The 18,199-nt window shown below is 39.2% G+C and overlaps 1 protein-coding gene across 2 annotated transcripts in view; it reads left to right on the forward strand.

Annotated features, from left to right (window-relative positions):
- The window catches only part of STK26 (serine/threonine kinase 26), an 81,029-nt gene that overhangs the window by 60,161 nt on the left and 2,669 nt on the right, over positions 1-18,199 (forward strand). For both annotated transcript variants that reach the window (XM_054039048.1, XM_054039047.1), the window contains exons 3-11: positions 1,669-1,899; positions 10,234-10,290; positions 12,092-12,200; positions 12,296-12,453; positions 14,906-15,091; positions 15,714-15,862; positions 16,537-16,630; positions 17,128-17,190; positions 17,278-17,414. In XM_054039048.1, coding sequence (XP_053895023.1) covers positions 1,669-1,899; positions 10,234-10,290; positions 12,092-12,200; positions 12,296-12,453; positions 14,906-15,091; positions 15,714-15,862; positions 16,537-16,630; positions 17,128-17,190; positions 17,278-17,414 — 1,184 coding nt within the window. The remainder of the gene's footprint in view (positions 1-1,668; positions 1,900-10,233; positions 10,291-12,091; positions 12,201-12,295; positions 12,454-14,905; positions 15,092-15,713; positions 15,863-16,536; positions 16,631-17,127; positions 17,191-17,277; positions 17,415-18,199) is intronic.

The raw sequence follows: 18,199 nt of genomic DNA on the forward strand, positions 1-18,199 counted from the left end.
CAGATTATACAACATCTGCCTACTGCAGGTTTTGCACCTTCCTCTGAAGCACCTGTTGCTGGCCACTATCAGAGACAGGATGCTGGACTAGATGTTATAGTTCCTGCTCCAAAGCGTTTACAATCTCTCTTTGTTCTGTGTTTGCTCCTAGCACAGTGAGGACCTGGTCCCTGTCTAGGGCTATATAGGCTTTATGGTAATAAATAATAACAGACAGGCCTTGGGTGTGATCCACTATGGCAATTTCTATGTTCACCAAAGAGAGAGGCTTTGCCTCACGACCACATGTAAATGCTTTCTATAAGACTGACACACCTACACATGGGAGCACCCAAATGGTCTCCAGCATGTGAGAAGCAACAGACAGTGCAGTTGTTGGTCACCACAGCACTATCTCTTGAAGCCCTGCTGTAGTTTTGTATGGCTGGCTAGGAGAAAAGTCTCCAGTCACTTTTCCACAAGCACCCAATGCTTCAGATTTCTTTGACTGACAAGAAAACATGGCCGTCCCAGTGTTTGGATTGTGATCTTATTCTGACTTAATGAAATGTTGTTGGGACTATCTGAAGATATCCTTCTTATTCTGTTTTTGGTGATTGTACTGGCAATCTACTTTTGTTTTTTTTTAGTTTGTCTGTGACTTGGTTGTATGTTTAATTTTGTTCTCAAGTGCAATATAAAATGTCATTCTTGCACCCAGTTTAAAGACTCAGAACTAAGACTAAATAACTATCTCAAAGACAAGTATATAGTGTAATGCTGTGGTCTACCTTGTGTGAAATCTAGATGTGATCATTCAAAGTAGCACTAGTCTAGTCAAAAATAAATATATATGGAGATAGGTATATCTCATAGAACTGGAAGGGACCTGGAAAGGTCATCGAGTCCAACCCCCTGCCTTCAGTAGCAGGACCAAGTACTGATTTTTGCCACAGATCCCTAAGTGGCCCCCTCAAGGATTGAACTCTCAATCATGGGTTTAGTAGGCCAATGCTCAAACCACTGAGCTATCCCTCACCCTTTGCTGCTACCTGTTGTCTGAGACTGGAGATGATGATTTTGGTTCCTGGTTCCCTTTGAAGCTAGTAGAGAATAGCCTGATCCGGCTAGAAACATATACACTTGGGCCAGGTATCCTACCTGCATCAGATGTGCTTTGTTCCATATATTGGCATGATCTTGTTTAAGTTCATTGCAGTGGTAGACTGTCCTGAAGGCAGTTCCCTTTTTATTTTCCCAGATATTGATGATAGCACTTCTACTTGCCCTGGACTTCTAGACTTTTTCCCCAGCCTGTTGCATGACTATACCGTTGGAAATTCACATAGTGCCAACACTTCCTTTCACTTTAGGGGATGCTTTGTGAGGAAATTCAGAGGTTAATTTTCCTGCCTGCCTGGCTCCTTCCTGTCTGTTGCTTATAGGAGCAGATGATTAAGCCCTTGCCTTTAATGCACAAGATATACTGTAATTTAGTAGGTCAACAGAAGTTAAGCTTAATTTTCTGATAAGTGTATTAATGCATAGCAATACCACATAACTTGACCAATGCTAGTGGGGGGGAATGTCTGCTTCATGATCTGCTTTTTGGGGAATGAGGAGGGTTAGTCTTTGACAATAAGTAAAACAACTTGTTTACAATCTTTCCTTTCCTTTCTTTTTTTCTAGAACTATAGAGCAGACCCAGAAGAACTGTTCACAAAATTAGAACGCATCGGAAAAGGCTCATTTGGTGAAGTCTTTAAAGGAATTGATAATCGAACGCAGCAAGTGGTTGCTATAAAAATCATAGACCTTGAGGAAGCGGAAGATGAAATAGAGGACATACAGCAAGAGATAACGGTCTTAAGTCAGTGTGATAGTCCTTATGTAACAAAATACTATGGCTCATATTTAAAGGTAATGTATACCATTGCTCCAAGTTCACTGGGAAAGTCTTATCCTGTCTTTTCATTGTTTTGAAAGCCGCAATTTAAGAAAATTCAAAGTTAAAGAAGCACTGTCCTGTCAACTTAAATTTTTTTGGAAAAAAGACTAATAAGTTTTCTGGCAGTGGATAGAGCACCTTATCAGTATTCCGCTGTGGGTCTTCTTTCAGTGCTTTTATTCAGGTTTTCTGATCCTGCTGCCAATGTTTTTTGAAGGGTCTTTTGGAATGTCCCAGAGCCACAGGAAAAAAAAAAAAAAATGTGCTAGGGCTTGCCGCCCCCCAACAACTTTGGGTTGTCTACAGGTGTCTCCCCTTTCATCGACCTTGGCAGGCAGCACTACAACACTGAAACGTGTGGTCCTTCCCACTTCCTCTGTATCTCCCAGTGAGTGATGCTCCTGCCTGTCCCCCATCCCCGTTTCTCTTCCCCTCTCGCCCCCCATATACTTGTCTCTCTGCCTGGCTGCTCTTACTGCAGGAGTTGGCTTTGAGACAGAAGATCGCTACTATCTCACACAGGCCAGGATTCTGGGTCCTGTGAAGGGAGCTGGGCAGAGGATCTCTCCTGCTCCTACTGTTGCACTTGGCCTCAGGGATTCTTTGCCCCATATAGGGGTCTCACATTCCATGGCCCTCTAGGGGCTCTCTCAGATGTGTTCCTTCTCTCCCCAAGCCACTTGTTCATTTGGTCTGGTGCTCGGGAAGAAAAGATGCCCTCATAGGCAAAATTTTGATGCTACAGAAGCTCTGTTGTTACAGGTAAATACTAATCAAAGTTTTAGGAAGAATGTGTACATGAGTAGTGCATGGGTGCTGTTTTCAGCTAGTGCGTGAGACAGGAAGTGACCATTAGCAAAACAGCAGAACTATCTATACACAAAGTGCTGTCAAATGCACAAAATAAACAAACTAGAGGAAAGTTAGGGAAATCTCTCTTCTGCTTACTTTTCAGATTTACTAAATGTTACTTAGTGACCTATAATAGGTACAAAATTTTTAGACAGAAATGGGATGTTTTTGTTTTTGTTTTTAATGTTACCAAGGTCATTTTTAAGACTGAAGCTATTGGCAGCATTCTAAAGGAGTGCTCTTTTTAGTAAAGCCAGCAGGTTAGCTCAGACTCTGTGTTTAGGGCATTCTTGAAATTCAGATTGTTCCAAAGACAGTAACTGGTTTCTTCGAGATGTTGCATTATTGTATGAGCTCTGTCTCTTTTTAAGAGCGTTGATATAGGAGCAGGTTACTTGGAGAACTAGTTCTTACGTAGTGTTCAGGTTTTTTCTTTTGGTTTAAATTGCCAAAACATCCTAATCTAACTTGCCTACTAAATGCCTATGGCTTTTAAAAATCATGTACGCCAAGGAGCTGATGCTCGGTTTGACCCAAAGATAAAGCCATGGAGGCTTTGTTGTTTCCTTGGCTGTTCCCTATTCCATGGGCTTGTTTTCCCCTATCAGAAGTGGATACACGTCGTCAGTATGGTTGTCTTCAGCTGCCTTGTTCTTAAAGGGTGTAATTACTGGTGTATAGCAATAAGGCTCCGAGCTTGCCTATTCATGCTCTGTTGTCTTAGCAGCAGCAGGTTCTTCCCCCAACTGGCTGTGAATCCAGCTGGGAAAGCCCCCATTAGAGCAGTTTTATGGGTACTGATGTAGCAATCTGCCCCCAGTTCCTTATTTCCCCTGTGTCCTGAGTGTCATCCAGCCGTGAATCTGCCAAACTTAGTCTTCTGAGCTTTAGGCACCCAGAAGGCCAGATGTTTGCCCTGAAGAGCAAACAGATAAAGATAAGTGTGTTGGTGAAAATTTTTGAGTCCTGTGTCAGATTTCTCCATGGTGCATAGTTTTCACAAACTCTAAACATAGAAATAATTTACTTTAAAAAGTTAGTTTTGTAAGCCATGAATATACAGAGAGTTTGGAGAGATGTATCTTTTTGTACTAATGCTATTTTTTTTTAAAGTAGGTATTAGGGAAAAAACATACCCCAGATCTGGGAAAGCTAAATAAGATTTATACTTCTATATTCATGAGCTTTTAAAAAAAAAAAATGTAAACACACCCATCACTGTTGAAGTAGCCTTGAAGGGTCTAACTCAAACTTGTCCTAAGTATTGTTACTCAAGTCTTTCACACTTTAAAAAGCAACAGAGAGTCCTGTGGCACCTTATAGACTAACAGATGTATTGGAGCATGCGCTTTCGTGGGTGAATACCCACTTCGTCAGACGCATGGGTCTATAAGGTGCCACAGGACTCACTGTTGCTTTTTACAGATCCAGACTAACACGGCTATCCCTCTGATATTTCACACTTTAGTATCTTCCTCTTTTCACACAGTAGTATAAAGGGGGGCGGGGGGAGGATTTTCCCCTCAATGCTCTAGCAGTTGTAAACTTTTGGCTGGAATTAGCTTAATATTTTTATTACAAAAATTGCTGGCAAATACAGAACTACTATTGCAGCAATATTTTCCTTTCCAGCTTGCGTGCCTTCAGTTTTCCATTACTATAATGACTCAGTAAATTCTGAAGTCTTTAAAGATTAATCCTAGCCTAATAGCTGCTTTTCAGACTTCCTAAATTCTCTTCAGGAAAAAATAAACTTCTCTATATTGTCTGAAGGGTTTTTTGTAGTTTGGTTAATGTCTAGCTCCTTCTTGAGAAATTCCTTTAAGAATGGGGTCAACAAAGATCTTCCTCATCCAGCTTGACTAGCATGATCAGTGGCTTCACGGGCTGACTGCTCCCTGCAGTTAGATGAGTAAATCCATCTATAGATGTGTGAGAGAGAGAGAGAGAGTGTTACCTTAACGGGACTCCGTCAATACAATTTTTGTTTAAAATTAACACGTTTCAGAAGAAAAACTCTGATAGGACCCCTTAAATGATATCTTGGTTTAGAAAAAAAAATTAAAGGTTTTGTTAGTCCCCAACTACTAATTACAGGGATCTTTTTAGTGGGAGAAAGAAAGTTACTGGCAGTGGCATAGAGTGGGCACAGTGTTGCCAAATGGATTAAACATTTTTTGCTACTTTTTAGTTTTAGTAATTACAGACGTTTTTAGAAGGAAACGAGACTTTCATACTGATCTTTTTAAATGACTTGGTATCTGCCACAGATCATTGTCTTATTCCAAAAATGGCTGTTGTGCCAGAAAAACCTTGGTGAGATTGTGCTTTTCTGATGCTTTAGATAGCTATGCCGGGGAACTATGAGACACAGTAAAATGCTTGTGGTTGTAAACTAAAAAGGATTTTGTATGTAAAGGTCTAAACAAACCTTAAAGCAATGTAAATATGTTTTAACACCTCTTGTTGCAACAAGGGTGATATACTGGCACCATGGAAGCCAATGAGGCAAGGATTTCACCCAAAGCATTGAAATAATGTTATCATAAGAATCTGTGGTGATGAAAATTGTATTAATTTTGTATTTAGAGATCAGCAGAAATAATCCTGGAAACGGAAGTTTTATTTTGGATCTTAAGTTTTAGCACTATATTAGTGTTCTTACTAAACTAAAAGGTTGAATTCCCCTTACCCCCACACTTGCTGTTTTCTTCTAAATCCAGAAAAAAAAAGACTAAATTGACCATTATTCGAGTTCCCTAATAAAGAGAATAATGCCGTAGTGTATCCAGTCTCTGACTGGGAAGGTTCTGAATACGTGGATGTCCAGTAGAACCATAGAGGGTAGGGTCTTTCTAGCCAATCCACCTTCCTTCAAGTCATGCCTATGAAATAGATGGTAATCTAAACTGGTTTCTATTTTAAAATGTGTTTTTTCCTTCTTAAAGGTGAAAACTGCTAACATTAGAAGTTCCTTGTATGTTGGGGTTTGTCTGTATTAAAAAGCTTGCACCAATGAAATTGAAGTGTTTAAAAACTGCAGTGAACACTCCTAATGGAGATGCATTTAAACTGGCTTAATTCACACTTTAATTGGTTCAGCTTAGTTCAGTAATACAGACCAAGTCTTGGTCCCTAGATGCTATTCGAAAAATGTTGCAAATGACATAAACAAGGGTCCTAACACTTCATGGGCTTGCTGTCACTTCCATTCCCATAGAAAAAGGGGAATTGAGTCTGGGCGACTGGGATTAACAGTGAGAGAACTAACTGCAGATGAGTTCCCTTTTTCTCAGAGAACATAGAATTTTGCCTCTGTCCTGCAACCTTGTGTGATTGTTTTATAATAAACCTAACTATTGGGGATCATTTTTTTTTTTTTTTAATTTTTTTTTAATCCTTCTCACCTCTCATCCTCCGTGTACTTAGATTTTAAGCTTTTTCTAAACAGGCATCTTCTCTTCTGCACTGGATCCCTTACAGTGGTTTTTTTTGCAGCTCGGGAGGCAGAACCAGACTTGTGACTGGCAGGAAGGGAGTGGCCCAGCCTCTGATTGCGCTGCTGGTTTTATCTTGTTAGCTGCAGTTACGTTTTTCCAGACTCTTCCTGCTGCAGAGCAGAAACTGAAACAAAAACGGGTGTCTTTATTCATACGATTTGACTTACTGTATTTTAAACTTTTGCTGGGCTACGTACACTCTTTCTATAAGCTCCTCTTATACTGAGTTAATGGGCTGCACTCGGTCTACAGCTTGCATGTCAAACTGAAAGTATGGACAGGTGACCACCAGTTTTTAAACTTGTCTAACTATTAGACATTTTAGTCTTTAAAACTATGAGTACAAGATAAGATCTGCTTCCTTTGTGACTCTTGAGGTGAAATTGAATCCAGTTTCCAGACATTGTGACAAAGGAGCAGACCCTTAAACAACCCAACATTTTTGAAGTAGAAACAGTTGTCTTCATCTGAATGGTTACTCATTAATTTTCCTTGAAACATGGAGAAAAACTTCTAGTTGCTATTGAGTTAACCATAACAGTTTGAAATCCTAGTTGTTTTTATTAAACTTTTAGTGGTGCCCTCATTGTCCTTTGAAAGTTTGAACTAGTCTCTAACTATGATGAGCGAGATCATTAGTCTGTCCCTAATGTATCTAGGATGACTTCAGATCATTTACTCAAATACTGCATTGTAATGAAGAAGCAGAGAAAAGTTGTGCACTTTCATAACGACTTTCTCACTTTCTGATCCATGAATGCTTAATTGTGCAGCCTCCCAGCTGTGTTAACAAAGTTTTTACATGTAATAAGTTTTAAATTTGTAATATAATTTTAGCCCTTTATATGATGGTGTAGAGTAGATTACAGGGGTTGAATTTGTCTGGTAACCAGTACTTTTCCCTGGGGGCTGCAGATCTAAGCTTTCATTGTATTATTAAAAAAAAAAAAAAAAAAAAGAGAGAGATTCAAGCACTTATGATTGTAGCGAGAACCTTACAAAGCGGACAGTGTAAAGCAATGCAGTGAAGGCTCCCTGAGAGGAAGACAGCTGAAAAATAGACAGCTGAGAGGTGTCTGTCATCTCAGTGAGGCTTTTCCTGAAGCCTGATCATTCAAATGTCAAAATTATAAACTATCACTTCTAATCAAAGCCTGCAAGAAAGAGGGATAATAGTCCTGTAAGAGCTACAAGTCTGCATGTAGCATCTTCTTAGCAATGCAAACAGAGACGAAGCTTGGGACAGTGCCTCCACTTACTCAGTCTGACCCCTGTAGATATAAATTTTCTCTGGAGCTAGATGATTCTAAAATATTTGCTTGATGGTGTTTCTCCTCCCACCAATCCTCATGTTGGAAGTTAGAAGTCAAATGTTTGATTCTGTAGTTCCTATCATGGCCAACACTTACTCATTTTTATTCGAGACTAAGACCAGCTCTAAATTATCTGCAGTTATTACTGGTTTAATTTGTAGTATTATTATTTACACTTGTAGGAGCACCCAGAGACTCCAGTCACAATTGAGGCCTCGTTGTACTAGGTGCAGTACAAGAACATACAAAGACATGCCTCTTGTCCCACAGCATGTGCATATGCATGCGTTTTCTATATGTATATATTTTCTTGGCCTAAAATAGCTGGAAAGAAGGATTCTCGTATGCCTGGGTGAAAAGTAGACATGCTCAGTTATACTGTATAGTAGTGATTTCTTTGCGACATTATTTTAAAAACACAGCACTTATTCATTTTCGCTATTCAGTGTTTTCAAATAACAGTAAAATCCATCCAAACATATCTGTGAGACCACAGTGTTTGCCTGAAATTTGAGTTCATTACAAGTTTTTTCCCAACTTACAAAGTTGGGCTTTATGAATAGTGCTAAAATTAGCGAGCCCTTCCCTGCTGATCTCATAATATTGGAATAGACTTGTAACATAAATGCTGGGTTTTTTTTAAATTCAGTATGTCTTAACAAAATGTACCCTGTTCAGTAACTGGACATGGTGCATTCAAAAACTGCACCTTTATTTGCTTGTTGGGTTTCCTTTAGGTTTTTATAAATTTTCAGGAAATGGAGTAAGGGAAAAGCCAACATAGAAAGGCTTTTGAAAGTAATGATATCATAAACTGGAACTGTATTGGGCTAGTGCTAGTAAATGAATTGCTTGAGATTTACACAGCATACTGTAATATTGTAAATTGACTTATTTTTGTTGTTTTCTTACTAATGGTATGGTTTTTTAATCAGAATGTACTGGGTATCTTTCTTCACCATCCCAGTATTTACAAGAACTGCAGCCCATAGAATTTGCTCAGGTCTTAACACTTGAGCCTTTTTTCATGGAAGTGTAGGAAAAAATGGAATAAAATGTGTTTGCAGTTGTATATTAGTAGATCGGACATCAGATTCTTGCTCTATATGAACCAACCATCTTCTGAAACTACAGGCTAAGGGCTACCTCAGCATCCACAAATGATTGTCTTAAGAACTTCTGACTTCCTGTACATGGAACTTCAGAGTGATTACTCAGTATTGAAGGATCTGGTACTGTAATACATGGACATCTCAACAGATTAAATGCCAAGAATTTCTAGTTTCAGAAGAATTTCTAGGCTTTCACCTAAATTTATGAACTGGGAGTTGTGGATGAAATGGGCCTTCAACTGGTGCTAGTGAGGTCTGCTTAGTTGCTGAGAAGCAAGTTCTCAAGAATGCACAAATGAAAGGTGCATCTTAATATTATCATATCTGACCTCTGAATGGACTTTTATCTTTATGTAGACAACAATTAATTTGCTTTGGTCTAAGGTCCAGGATTAGTCTTCTCCTGTACCACCTTATGTAGGACTGCTTTGCATTACAGTAGTAGAGCCACTTTCACAGTGCCAGAATGACTTCACTGTGGGAATGTCTCAGATGTGCTAGGTACCATGTAAACGTGTAGGAAGAGACGAGCTCTTCTTCAAAGAGTTATTTAGCTACTGGTTGAAGGCTCTTTTTTACAGCAGAGTGCACATGAGCCATACAGCAATAGCCAAGTAATGCACAAGAAAATTGTTTGGGTGAGCCTATTTCAAATGGCACCAATAATTCTTAGCTGCTGAGGACTTAGTTGTCTGATTTGCTTTATAGATGACTGGATCCATCTGAAGCAACAGTTTAGTCTGTGGCTTACTCGTGGTACCTGCATCTCGCAGCTACATCCTCTTCTTGTTGCTGTTTACAAGTATCTCCAAGGGCATGTTCAATCTCTCAACTTCTGTGGAAAGGGTTTTTGAGAGTCATGCAGAATATACCACTCAAAAGGGATTCTTAGGATAGTGGACTGACTGAATGGATTAAAAAAAACACACTGCATCTAATTTGAATGGCAGTAACGATGTCCGAGTCGCAACAATACTCAACCTTTGTAATTCCTTACAATTCACTATGTGGTTTTTGACTCAAGTGATATAGTTCAATAAATTTCATTCAAGTGTGTGCTGAAAAAGTGTGTGTGGTCTTTTTATTTTCATGTTACTAATTTTTAGTGCAAATCCTAGAACTGAAAAGAAGTGGATATTTTTGCTTAATTTTGGTGGTGCTAAAAAAGATTTTTAAAAATATTTTCCTGTTTATTAAACCACATTGCTTCATCTAATAGCACCGTAGATATAAAATATGAAAAGCTATTATTGTGCTCAGAAATGGAAATAAAATTAATTGTCTTTGGTAGCCTGAGCATTCTTGGAGGAAATGCCGTCACCTGTTAGTGTCTCTTGCCAAATATAATGAAGAATAACTTTATAGTTTACTGGACTGTTGCATTTGGGGAGGGGTCTGTTATTAACGCAGTGTACCTAAATAGTACCTTGAAATAAGTGATAGTGTTTTCCAGTGCAGTAAAAATAATTCTTTACAACGTTCAAACCAATTTATATGCCTAGACTCTCACCATATTTCTTTATTTATAGGGCACAAAGTTATGGATAATAATGGAATACTTGGGTGGAGGATCCGCTTTAGATCTTGTAAGTATTATAATTTAGTGCAGCTTGTTGGCTTCTTAAAGTAGCACTTAAACTATTTTTCTTATTAAGCAGAGGAACATAATAATACTTGAAGAGTGTGGTCCCTGTTGGAAAAAGTAATCTGTCATCTCAATTCCAGAGCGGTGTTCTAGTGAAGAAAAATGTGTCTTTAACTAAAGATTATTTAGATGTTGGCTGTTCGTGCTCATCTTTGGGTTCATATCCACTCTCGTTCTTTATGCCAGCAGTCAGGTTTTATGTTTATTCCGTTGTGCATTTGTATATCTTCTTATGAAGTTTGGACTCTGGAGGTAGTTAATGTTGTTTTAGTCCTGCTGTATGACATTCCTAGAAGTGTGAATATGTGCACTGGTTATGCTAAACAACTTTTCCTACTCAGTGACTTTGCATTAAGGTTTGTTGTTTCACTGTCTCTAAATGCTGAGAAGTGGTGTAAAGTTTCCTAACTTGCCATATCATTTTTTAAAAAAAAATTGGTTTTATTAGGAAAAAATTTATCCTTGCTTCCTTTTTTCAAAGCAGACTATTTATTCCACTGGAGTACATGAGCTGTTTGTTTCTCTTGGAGTGGGTCTTGGGAATGTAGTGTGCACATAGAGTGCAGTTAATATTAAATGGTGAAACTGAGTTGGGTTTTCTATTTTCAACAGTTTAAATTTAAACATACCAAGTGCCTTTTTCTTGAGAGATGTAGTATTCATGAAAGAAGCAGTTTAGGAGGTGCTAGAAGAGCACAATCCTCTGTGTGGTAATGTGTGATTTCCCCAGTAGAGCCAGACTTCAGCTGCAAACTTGAGAAGACCTGCCCTTTCCTGTAAGATAATAGAGCCACAGTGCTTCTGCTTCTTAGCTTCTGGAATTTGAGGACCAATTCTGTAGTACCATAGATCATTTTTTTTTCCATATGTTCATTACAAAGTGTGCGTGTGCTTAACTTTTTTACAAGTTGTTCCTATGACTTTATTTAAACTTGTTTATGGAATTCTGAGGTAATAACTCAACAGCTAGAACAAAAAAACAGTGAAAGTGTCAGTGAACAATTGTTAGGAGCTCTGGAACTAAGCTCTTTAGTAACTCAAAAATCCCTTTTAGCCATTGTGGTGGTTTGAGAAATCTTTCAAAAAGAGTGAGCCAGGTGTAAATGGATGCGTTGTTTGTGGAATCTGCAAAAATCATGAAACAGCCCTCGCTTTCCCAACTGGCAATATCTCCACTTACTCTTTACAACCTTTTCTACAATATGGTGATGTAAAAAATCTGCAACAAATTAAAAACATTGGGACAATGAAATTAATGGAATTGAGATCAAAAGAAATAATGCAAAGAGTGTACTATTTGTATTAGTTTTTCATGGTTAAGTGAATTGTAAAAGGTAAAACCTCAGTTTCTTTGAGGTGCAGAATTTCTAGTTTATAAGTGCTGCAGAAACCAGGAACTTTTGCAGTTAACTCCAGTTTTCAATGTAGTACATGGCTGGGTGGGGAGAGTCTTGTATACTGTTTACCCCTTTTACCATTGAAACATTCTTTAAGTTATATAGCAGTATTACTGTGAGCATTACTAAAACTGCTAGGATCCACTCCTGCAGGAGCTGTGACCCAGTATGTTTAATCGACACATACAGTGAATCTTTTCATTTTGTGCAGTCTGTTAAAGAAACTTTTTATAGCAAAAAAGTTGAAGTTTCAAACATACTGTAGCTACATTTTAATAAATGACAAGGCAGGGATTAAGGATAAAATAGGGAGTATTGTTTTAATTGTAATGTTTCCCTCTAAAGCTACGGGCTGGTCCATTTGATGAATTCCAGATTGCTACTATGCTGAAGGAAATCTTGAAAGGTCTAGACTACCTCCACTCGGAGAAGAAAATTCACAGGGATATAAAAGGTGCATAAAACTTTAAATATTAACTTAATTTCTTTTAAAGTAATAGCAGCAGTGTGATAAACTACATTTTATTTCCTCTTTTCCCTTCCCTCCAGCTGCCAATGTGTTGTTGTCAGAGCAAGGAGATGTTAAACTTGCTGATTTTGGAGTTGCTGGGCAGCTGACGGATACACAAATTAAGAGGAATACCTTTGTAGGCACACCATTTTGGATGGCCCCTGAAGTTATACAGCAGTCGGCTTATGACTCAAAAGTAAGTATTACTATAGAAATAGTTCTCTTATCACTGCAGCTTCAGAAGAAATTAGTTTGACTTCTGCTTTTGAGTTTTGAATTGTATGTAAATTACAAATAGTTTATTCATTTTATATTTTACTACAGAACTGTAATAATCATGTGACTGACCTTTTAATTTTATTTCCACACACCATAATGACAAGTAGGTGTTTGGGTAAGCCAGGGGTGGGCAAACTTTTTGGCCTGAGGGCCACATCGGAGTATGGAAATTGTATGGTGGGCCTGAATGCTCACAAAATTGGAGGTTGGAGTTTGGGAGGAGGTGAGGGCTCCAACTGGGGGTGCGGGCTCTGGGATGGGTCCAGAAATGTGGAGTTCAGAGTGTAGGAGGGGGCTGTGGGTTGGGGTGTGTGGGGAGAGTGGGGGCTCGGGGGTGGGGCTGGGGATGAGGGGTTGGGGGTGCAGGAGGGTGCTCTGGACTGGGACCGAGGGGTTCAGAGGGTGGGGGCGGGGGGGTTAAGGCTGGGAGTTGGCACATGGAAGGGAGTCAGGGGTGTGGGCTCCAGGCAGTGCTTACCTCAAGTAGCTCCCAGAACCAGCTGCATGTCCCCCCTCTGGCTCCTATGTGGAGGTGCGGCCAAGCAGCTCTGTACGCTGCCCTGTGCCACAGGCACTGTCCCTGCAGCTCCCATTGGCTGCAGTTCCCGGCCAATGGGAACTGTAAAATAATCTACTAACTTCTGTTAGTCTTAAAGGTGCCACAGGACCCTCTGTTGCATTAAATCTAGAGTGTAAGAGAACGGTCATGGACTACAATTCTTTTCCTAGGAAAATTTCAAGGCTTCCATCCGAGGGTTTCATTTTGGTTACCAGACTAATGCTTTGGCTTCTAGATTGAAGTAACCCCTCAAAATGACAGATGATATAATGAAATAAATCTGCTCTCTAGTAGATTATTTTACAGTTCCCACTTCTCAAAATTACAGTGGGGCCCCTTGTTGATTGTCTGTTGTTGAAATGTCACAAACTAGTTTTATATTCAGATTTAATATAGCAGCAGAATTACTTGTGAATGGAAAGGGAGGCTATAGAGAGACAGAAAATATGTAACCCTATTCTAGTAAATGGAATGGCGGGAGTTATAACTTCTCTACTGAATGTGTGCAGTTGCACTATTCCTGTGTTTGTCGACTTGCTATCTGGGATGGGCACACCCTGTACATACACAATGAGCAAAAACAGCTGAGCCTGTTTAAAAGCTACTCTCCCCCCATGGCAGGTTGGTGTTGTCTCCTTCTCCCTCAGCAAGCTAGAGAGAGACTGCTTGCTTCTGGCCCACTGCCCTCTTATAAGGGCCAGCTGGGCCCTGATTGGGGCGTGGCCCCAGCTGAGGCTGGTTCCCCAGTCAGTCTTTCCCCAGCCCTCCCCAGGGCTGCTTTTAACCCCTCCGGGCAGGAGCGGGATCACCACTACAGAGCCATTTGTAACTTTAAAGTTTCCTCATGGTGGTGGTGGTTCTCCTTCATTGTTACTTGCACAGTAGATTGCCAAGTGTGAAAACTAATATTGTATCGTAAGGGGAAAATATCTGAAGTGGGAAAGATGATTAATTCTGAACAAACACATTTAAATACAAAGGTATTTACATGCCTGACATCTGACTTACTGTGGCTACTGGTGAGTATTGTAAGATTTGTAACAGTTATCTGGCACTTTTTCCTTTAGTTCTACTCTAAAGAGACTCTTCCAATAGTTACATGTCTCAAATTTTTGGGAAGTATGGTGTTTCAGACCTACCTAGAATGTTTGTATTTTCCTAATTAATTTCTGAAATAATCAGTCGGGTAGGAAAGAGTCATTCATGAAGATTCATTGATGGGTTACTTATTTTCTCCCATATTGGGTTATGACTGACCTCTGGGCCTCTTTTTTTTGGTCCGGAGGAGGGGGGTAGAGTTGGTGGGGAAATATTGAATACTAGTGTTCTTCAAAAACTAACGTTAAGAATACAAAGTTATCCTTCTGAAAACCAAACAATTTTTAAATGAAAGGTTCTCAGAAATACTATTTCTCTTCAAAAGCACATACAGAATGCATCTAAGTATGTCTCTGGTGCTCAAACATATGTCACTTGCACTGTGGAAGGGAGAGTGATGCTGGGTAACTTGTTTCAAAAGCACCTAAATCGACTTAAGCTCCTGGGTCAATTAAGATTTTTTGGAAACTTTACCACTTTCAGCATAAATTTCCTTGTGTTTTTTATATTCATCATCTTTATGCTGTATTAACAGTGTGTAAAATATGTGTACAGTAAGCATGTTTAAAATGATGTATGTAATTATTGCGCTGTCAGGAGCTCTTACAGAACTCTTCTTTACTGTTGGCTCGAGTATAGAATTCAAATAATCGGTGACACCTCAGGCTTCAGCTTTGTATTCAGTGAGAATAAAACTATTTCATTCCCCCAGGCAGACATTTGGTCTTTGGGAATCACTGCTATTGAACTAGCCAAAGGAGAGCCACCCAACTCTGACATGCATCCAATGAGAGTTCTGTTTCTTATTCCAAAAAACAATCCTCCAACTCTATTAGGAGAATTCAGCAAACCTTTTAAAGAATTTATTGATGCATGTCTGAATAAGGACCCAACATTCGTGAGTATATTTCTCATGTGTGTCTGTCTTAATGCTTGCAAAGATCTTTGACTGTGAAATATACTATATAGGTGGTGGGTGTAACATGAGAGTCTGTGACTTTGTATGGTTCTCTATTGCAAGAGGGAGTGGAGTACCTTGTCGCTACTTAAACCTTACTCCTCCTCCCCATGTAAAGGTGTCGAGATGACTAAAGAAAGTGATGATGGGCTCCAGAGACAGCTTTCTAAAGCACAGAAAGAAGTAGTATAATGCAGTATCTCTGGAGAGGAGGAAGTGTGGGCCAACCTTGAATGATACCCCAGCAAGACTTGCACTTAAATATTCTATTTATTCTGGTTACAAACCTCATTGAATTGGAGAAGTATCATCAGTCAGCTTTGTCTCGGTGTCTGTTATCTAATACAGAAATCACTAATTGATCAATTCTCTAGCTGCTGTATGGGGTGATCATATTCTTAGAGGATTTTAAATGTAGGTTGTGTTGGCTTCTTAAAAGCTGCTGTTACTATATGGATGTTCGATTCTGGGACTGGGCCAAGGAGGAGATGTTTTTAAATAGCATTTAAAATCACTACAACTTTATGTAGGATAAACATAAATATCTTTGTGTTTTTTATAGCGCCCGACTGCAAAGGAACTCCTGAAACACAAATTCATTCTGAAAAATGCCAAGAAGACGTCTTATCTGACAGAACTTATTGACAGGTTTAAGAGATGGAAGGCAGAAGGGCACAGTAGTGATGAATCGGATTCGGATGGTTCTGATTCGTAAGTGTGTTTTAGTATCTTTTCTGAACATTACTAATGCAGTAGTGTTTCATTTGTGTTTTGAGTTATAGCTCACTGCTCTTGTTGTGCTATGCTATAATCATTCTCTAGCTCATGCATTAGCAGCAGCCTTGCATGGGTCTCTGTTCTCCAACTAGAGCCTATAATGTGGTGTGCTTGTGTACTAGCCTTCCGATCTCTGTGGACTTAAATTCCACTTCTGCTTCTGTGACAAGCATGTCATGTCTTAGGCTTGCCCCAGTGTACTCTTTGCCCTTGCTACCTAAGTACCAAACAGTTTGGCACAGCTAGCACTTTCTGGTTAGGAGAGCCCCCAGGGTTAAACTCTTCCATTTCCTGGACATCAAATCATTGGCTCATGTAACTGTAACCACATTCATTGGGCCACATAAGATGATGTCCCTTGCCCCAAAGAGCTTTCAGTTTGAGTTGTAACACGAGAGGGAAAAACATGTTAGGGAGAGATGAGTTAAAACTATAAGATCTTATAAAGTTCACTTTATTGAACCTTTATTGTTAAATAAATTGACATGAATTTTTAAGGCAGATGAAATTAACCATGCAGTTTCATTTGCATGCTCGTTACCTGTGCTAGTAAAGTTTGTGTTTTTGACCACTATCATTGTAGAAGGTATCCTTGTGATTTTCTTTAGGGAGTCCAGCAACAAGGAGAATAATTCTCATCCTGAGTGGAGTTTTACTACAGTTCGAAAGAAGCCAGATGCAAAGAAACTGCAGAATGGAACAGTATGTACAATCCAAAGAGCTTTTTATTCTTAGTGCTGATTGGAAGCTGTTGTAAGGAATGTGATATTTAGTAACTGGTAGCCAGTTAAACTCAAAATAGTTTGTTGACTTTTGCTTCAATCCTTACTTTTATTTTTCATAAAATAGCACAAAAATATCTGCTAGTAAAACCCCAAAACTAATTAATGGTGAAGTCCAGTGTCCATGGCAGCTTAATGGTAGAGCGTTCATGGCACAATGTCTGTCTATAGATTATCTTAATTTTAAAGAATTACATAGAATTAATCTGACCGAGAAATGAACCATAATATAAAATGGCATTGCTTCAGAAATATCATCAAGTGTTTATTTCCAAACCGCACTAGATTTGTTGAGGTAAAGTATGTCTTTGTGATGTGTTGCAAAGGTTCTGTTAAATATCAAGTCTTTTAAAATGATGATACAAGCATAAATATGATTGCTTTTATATATACATATATATGTTTGCTAACTTTTAGGATCAAGATCTTGTGAAAACCCTGAGTTGTTTAACTATGATAATCACACCTGTGTTTGCTGAGGTAAGTTGTTAATTCAAAGATCTCTTTAAAATTTGCACAAGCATTTTATAAATCTTTAAGGTACATCTGTGTTGGTCTTTCACTCAGCTTAAACAGCAGGACATAAATAATGCTAGCAGGAAGAAAGCAATTGAAGAACTTGAGAAGAGCATCACTATGGCAGAATCTACGTGTCCAGGGATCACAGATAAGATGGTGAAGAAACTTATGGAGAAATTTCAGAAGTAAGTTGTTTTTTCTGGGGTGCGAGGGGATGTGTGTGTTTAAAAATATATATATTGAACGTAAACTATGTTAAAAATGTTACTTAGGTTGCAAAGTTCTGCTCTCCGATTAGGAAATGCCAGTGTTATAATTACCCAGGCAATCTTAATTCTGCCCCGTTGTGCGTCCATCCTATGTCCTGAATGAGGCTAGTGAGCTGTGGAAATAATCTTATGCCATCATGTAGTTAGATTTTATCATATGCATGTGGGTAAGAGGGTACCTGACTTGGTTTGCCTTCCACCTCCCCAAGTCCTCTGCCCCATGAGCTGGAGAAACTTCTACCCCATGTGGTGCCCCCTGGGGGAGGATTTGGCCATTGATGCTGTTTGCTGGGTGTGGAGGCTAGTTGGGGAGACCACAGCCAGTTTGGTTCACTCCCCTAATCACCCTATTGTAGCTGGTTGCTATACAGAGGCAGCAGTGTCTATCTTTAGAACGTTTGTGATCAGTTGTTATTTGGTCAAGCTACATAAAATCTTCCAGGAGGATGCAAGTGACCGATAATAACTGCAAAAAGAAGAACAGGAGTACTTGTGGCACCTTAGAGACTAACAAATTTATTAGAGCATAAGCTTTCGTGGACTACAGCCCACTTCTTCGGATGCAGTTTTTATGTTAGCAAAACATGTACAGAATTTCAAGAAAAGCCACATCTGTAGCCTGAGGGCTTTGTGAAGGTGCTATGTCCCCATTGATTTCTGTGTAACCCAATACAGTATAAGACAATAGCATCTATATGTTG

The sequence above is a fragment of the Malaclemys terrapin genome, chromosome 9, assembly GCF_027887155.1.
Source record: "Malaclemys terrapin pileata isolate rMalTer1 chromosome 9, rMalTer1.hap1, whole genome shotgun sequence".
Lineage (NCBI taxonomy): Eukaryota > Metazoa > Chordata > Testudines > Emydidae > Malaclemys > Malaclemys terrapin.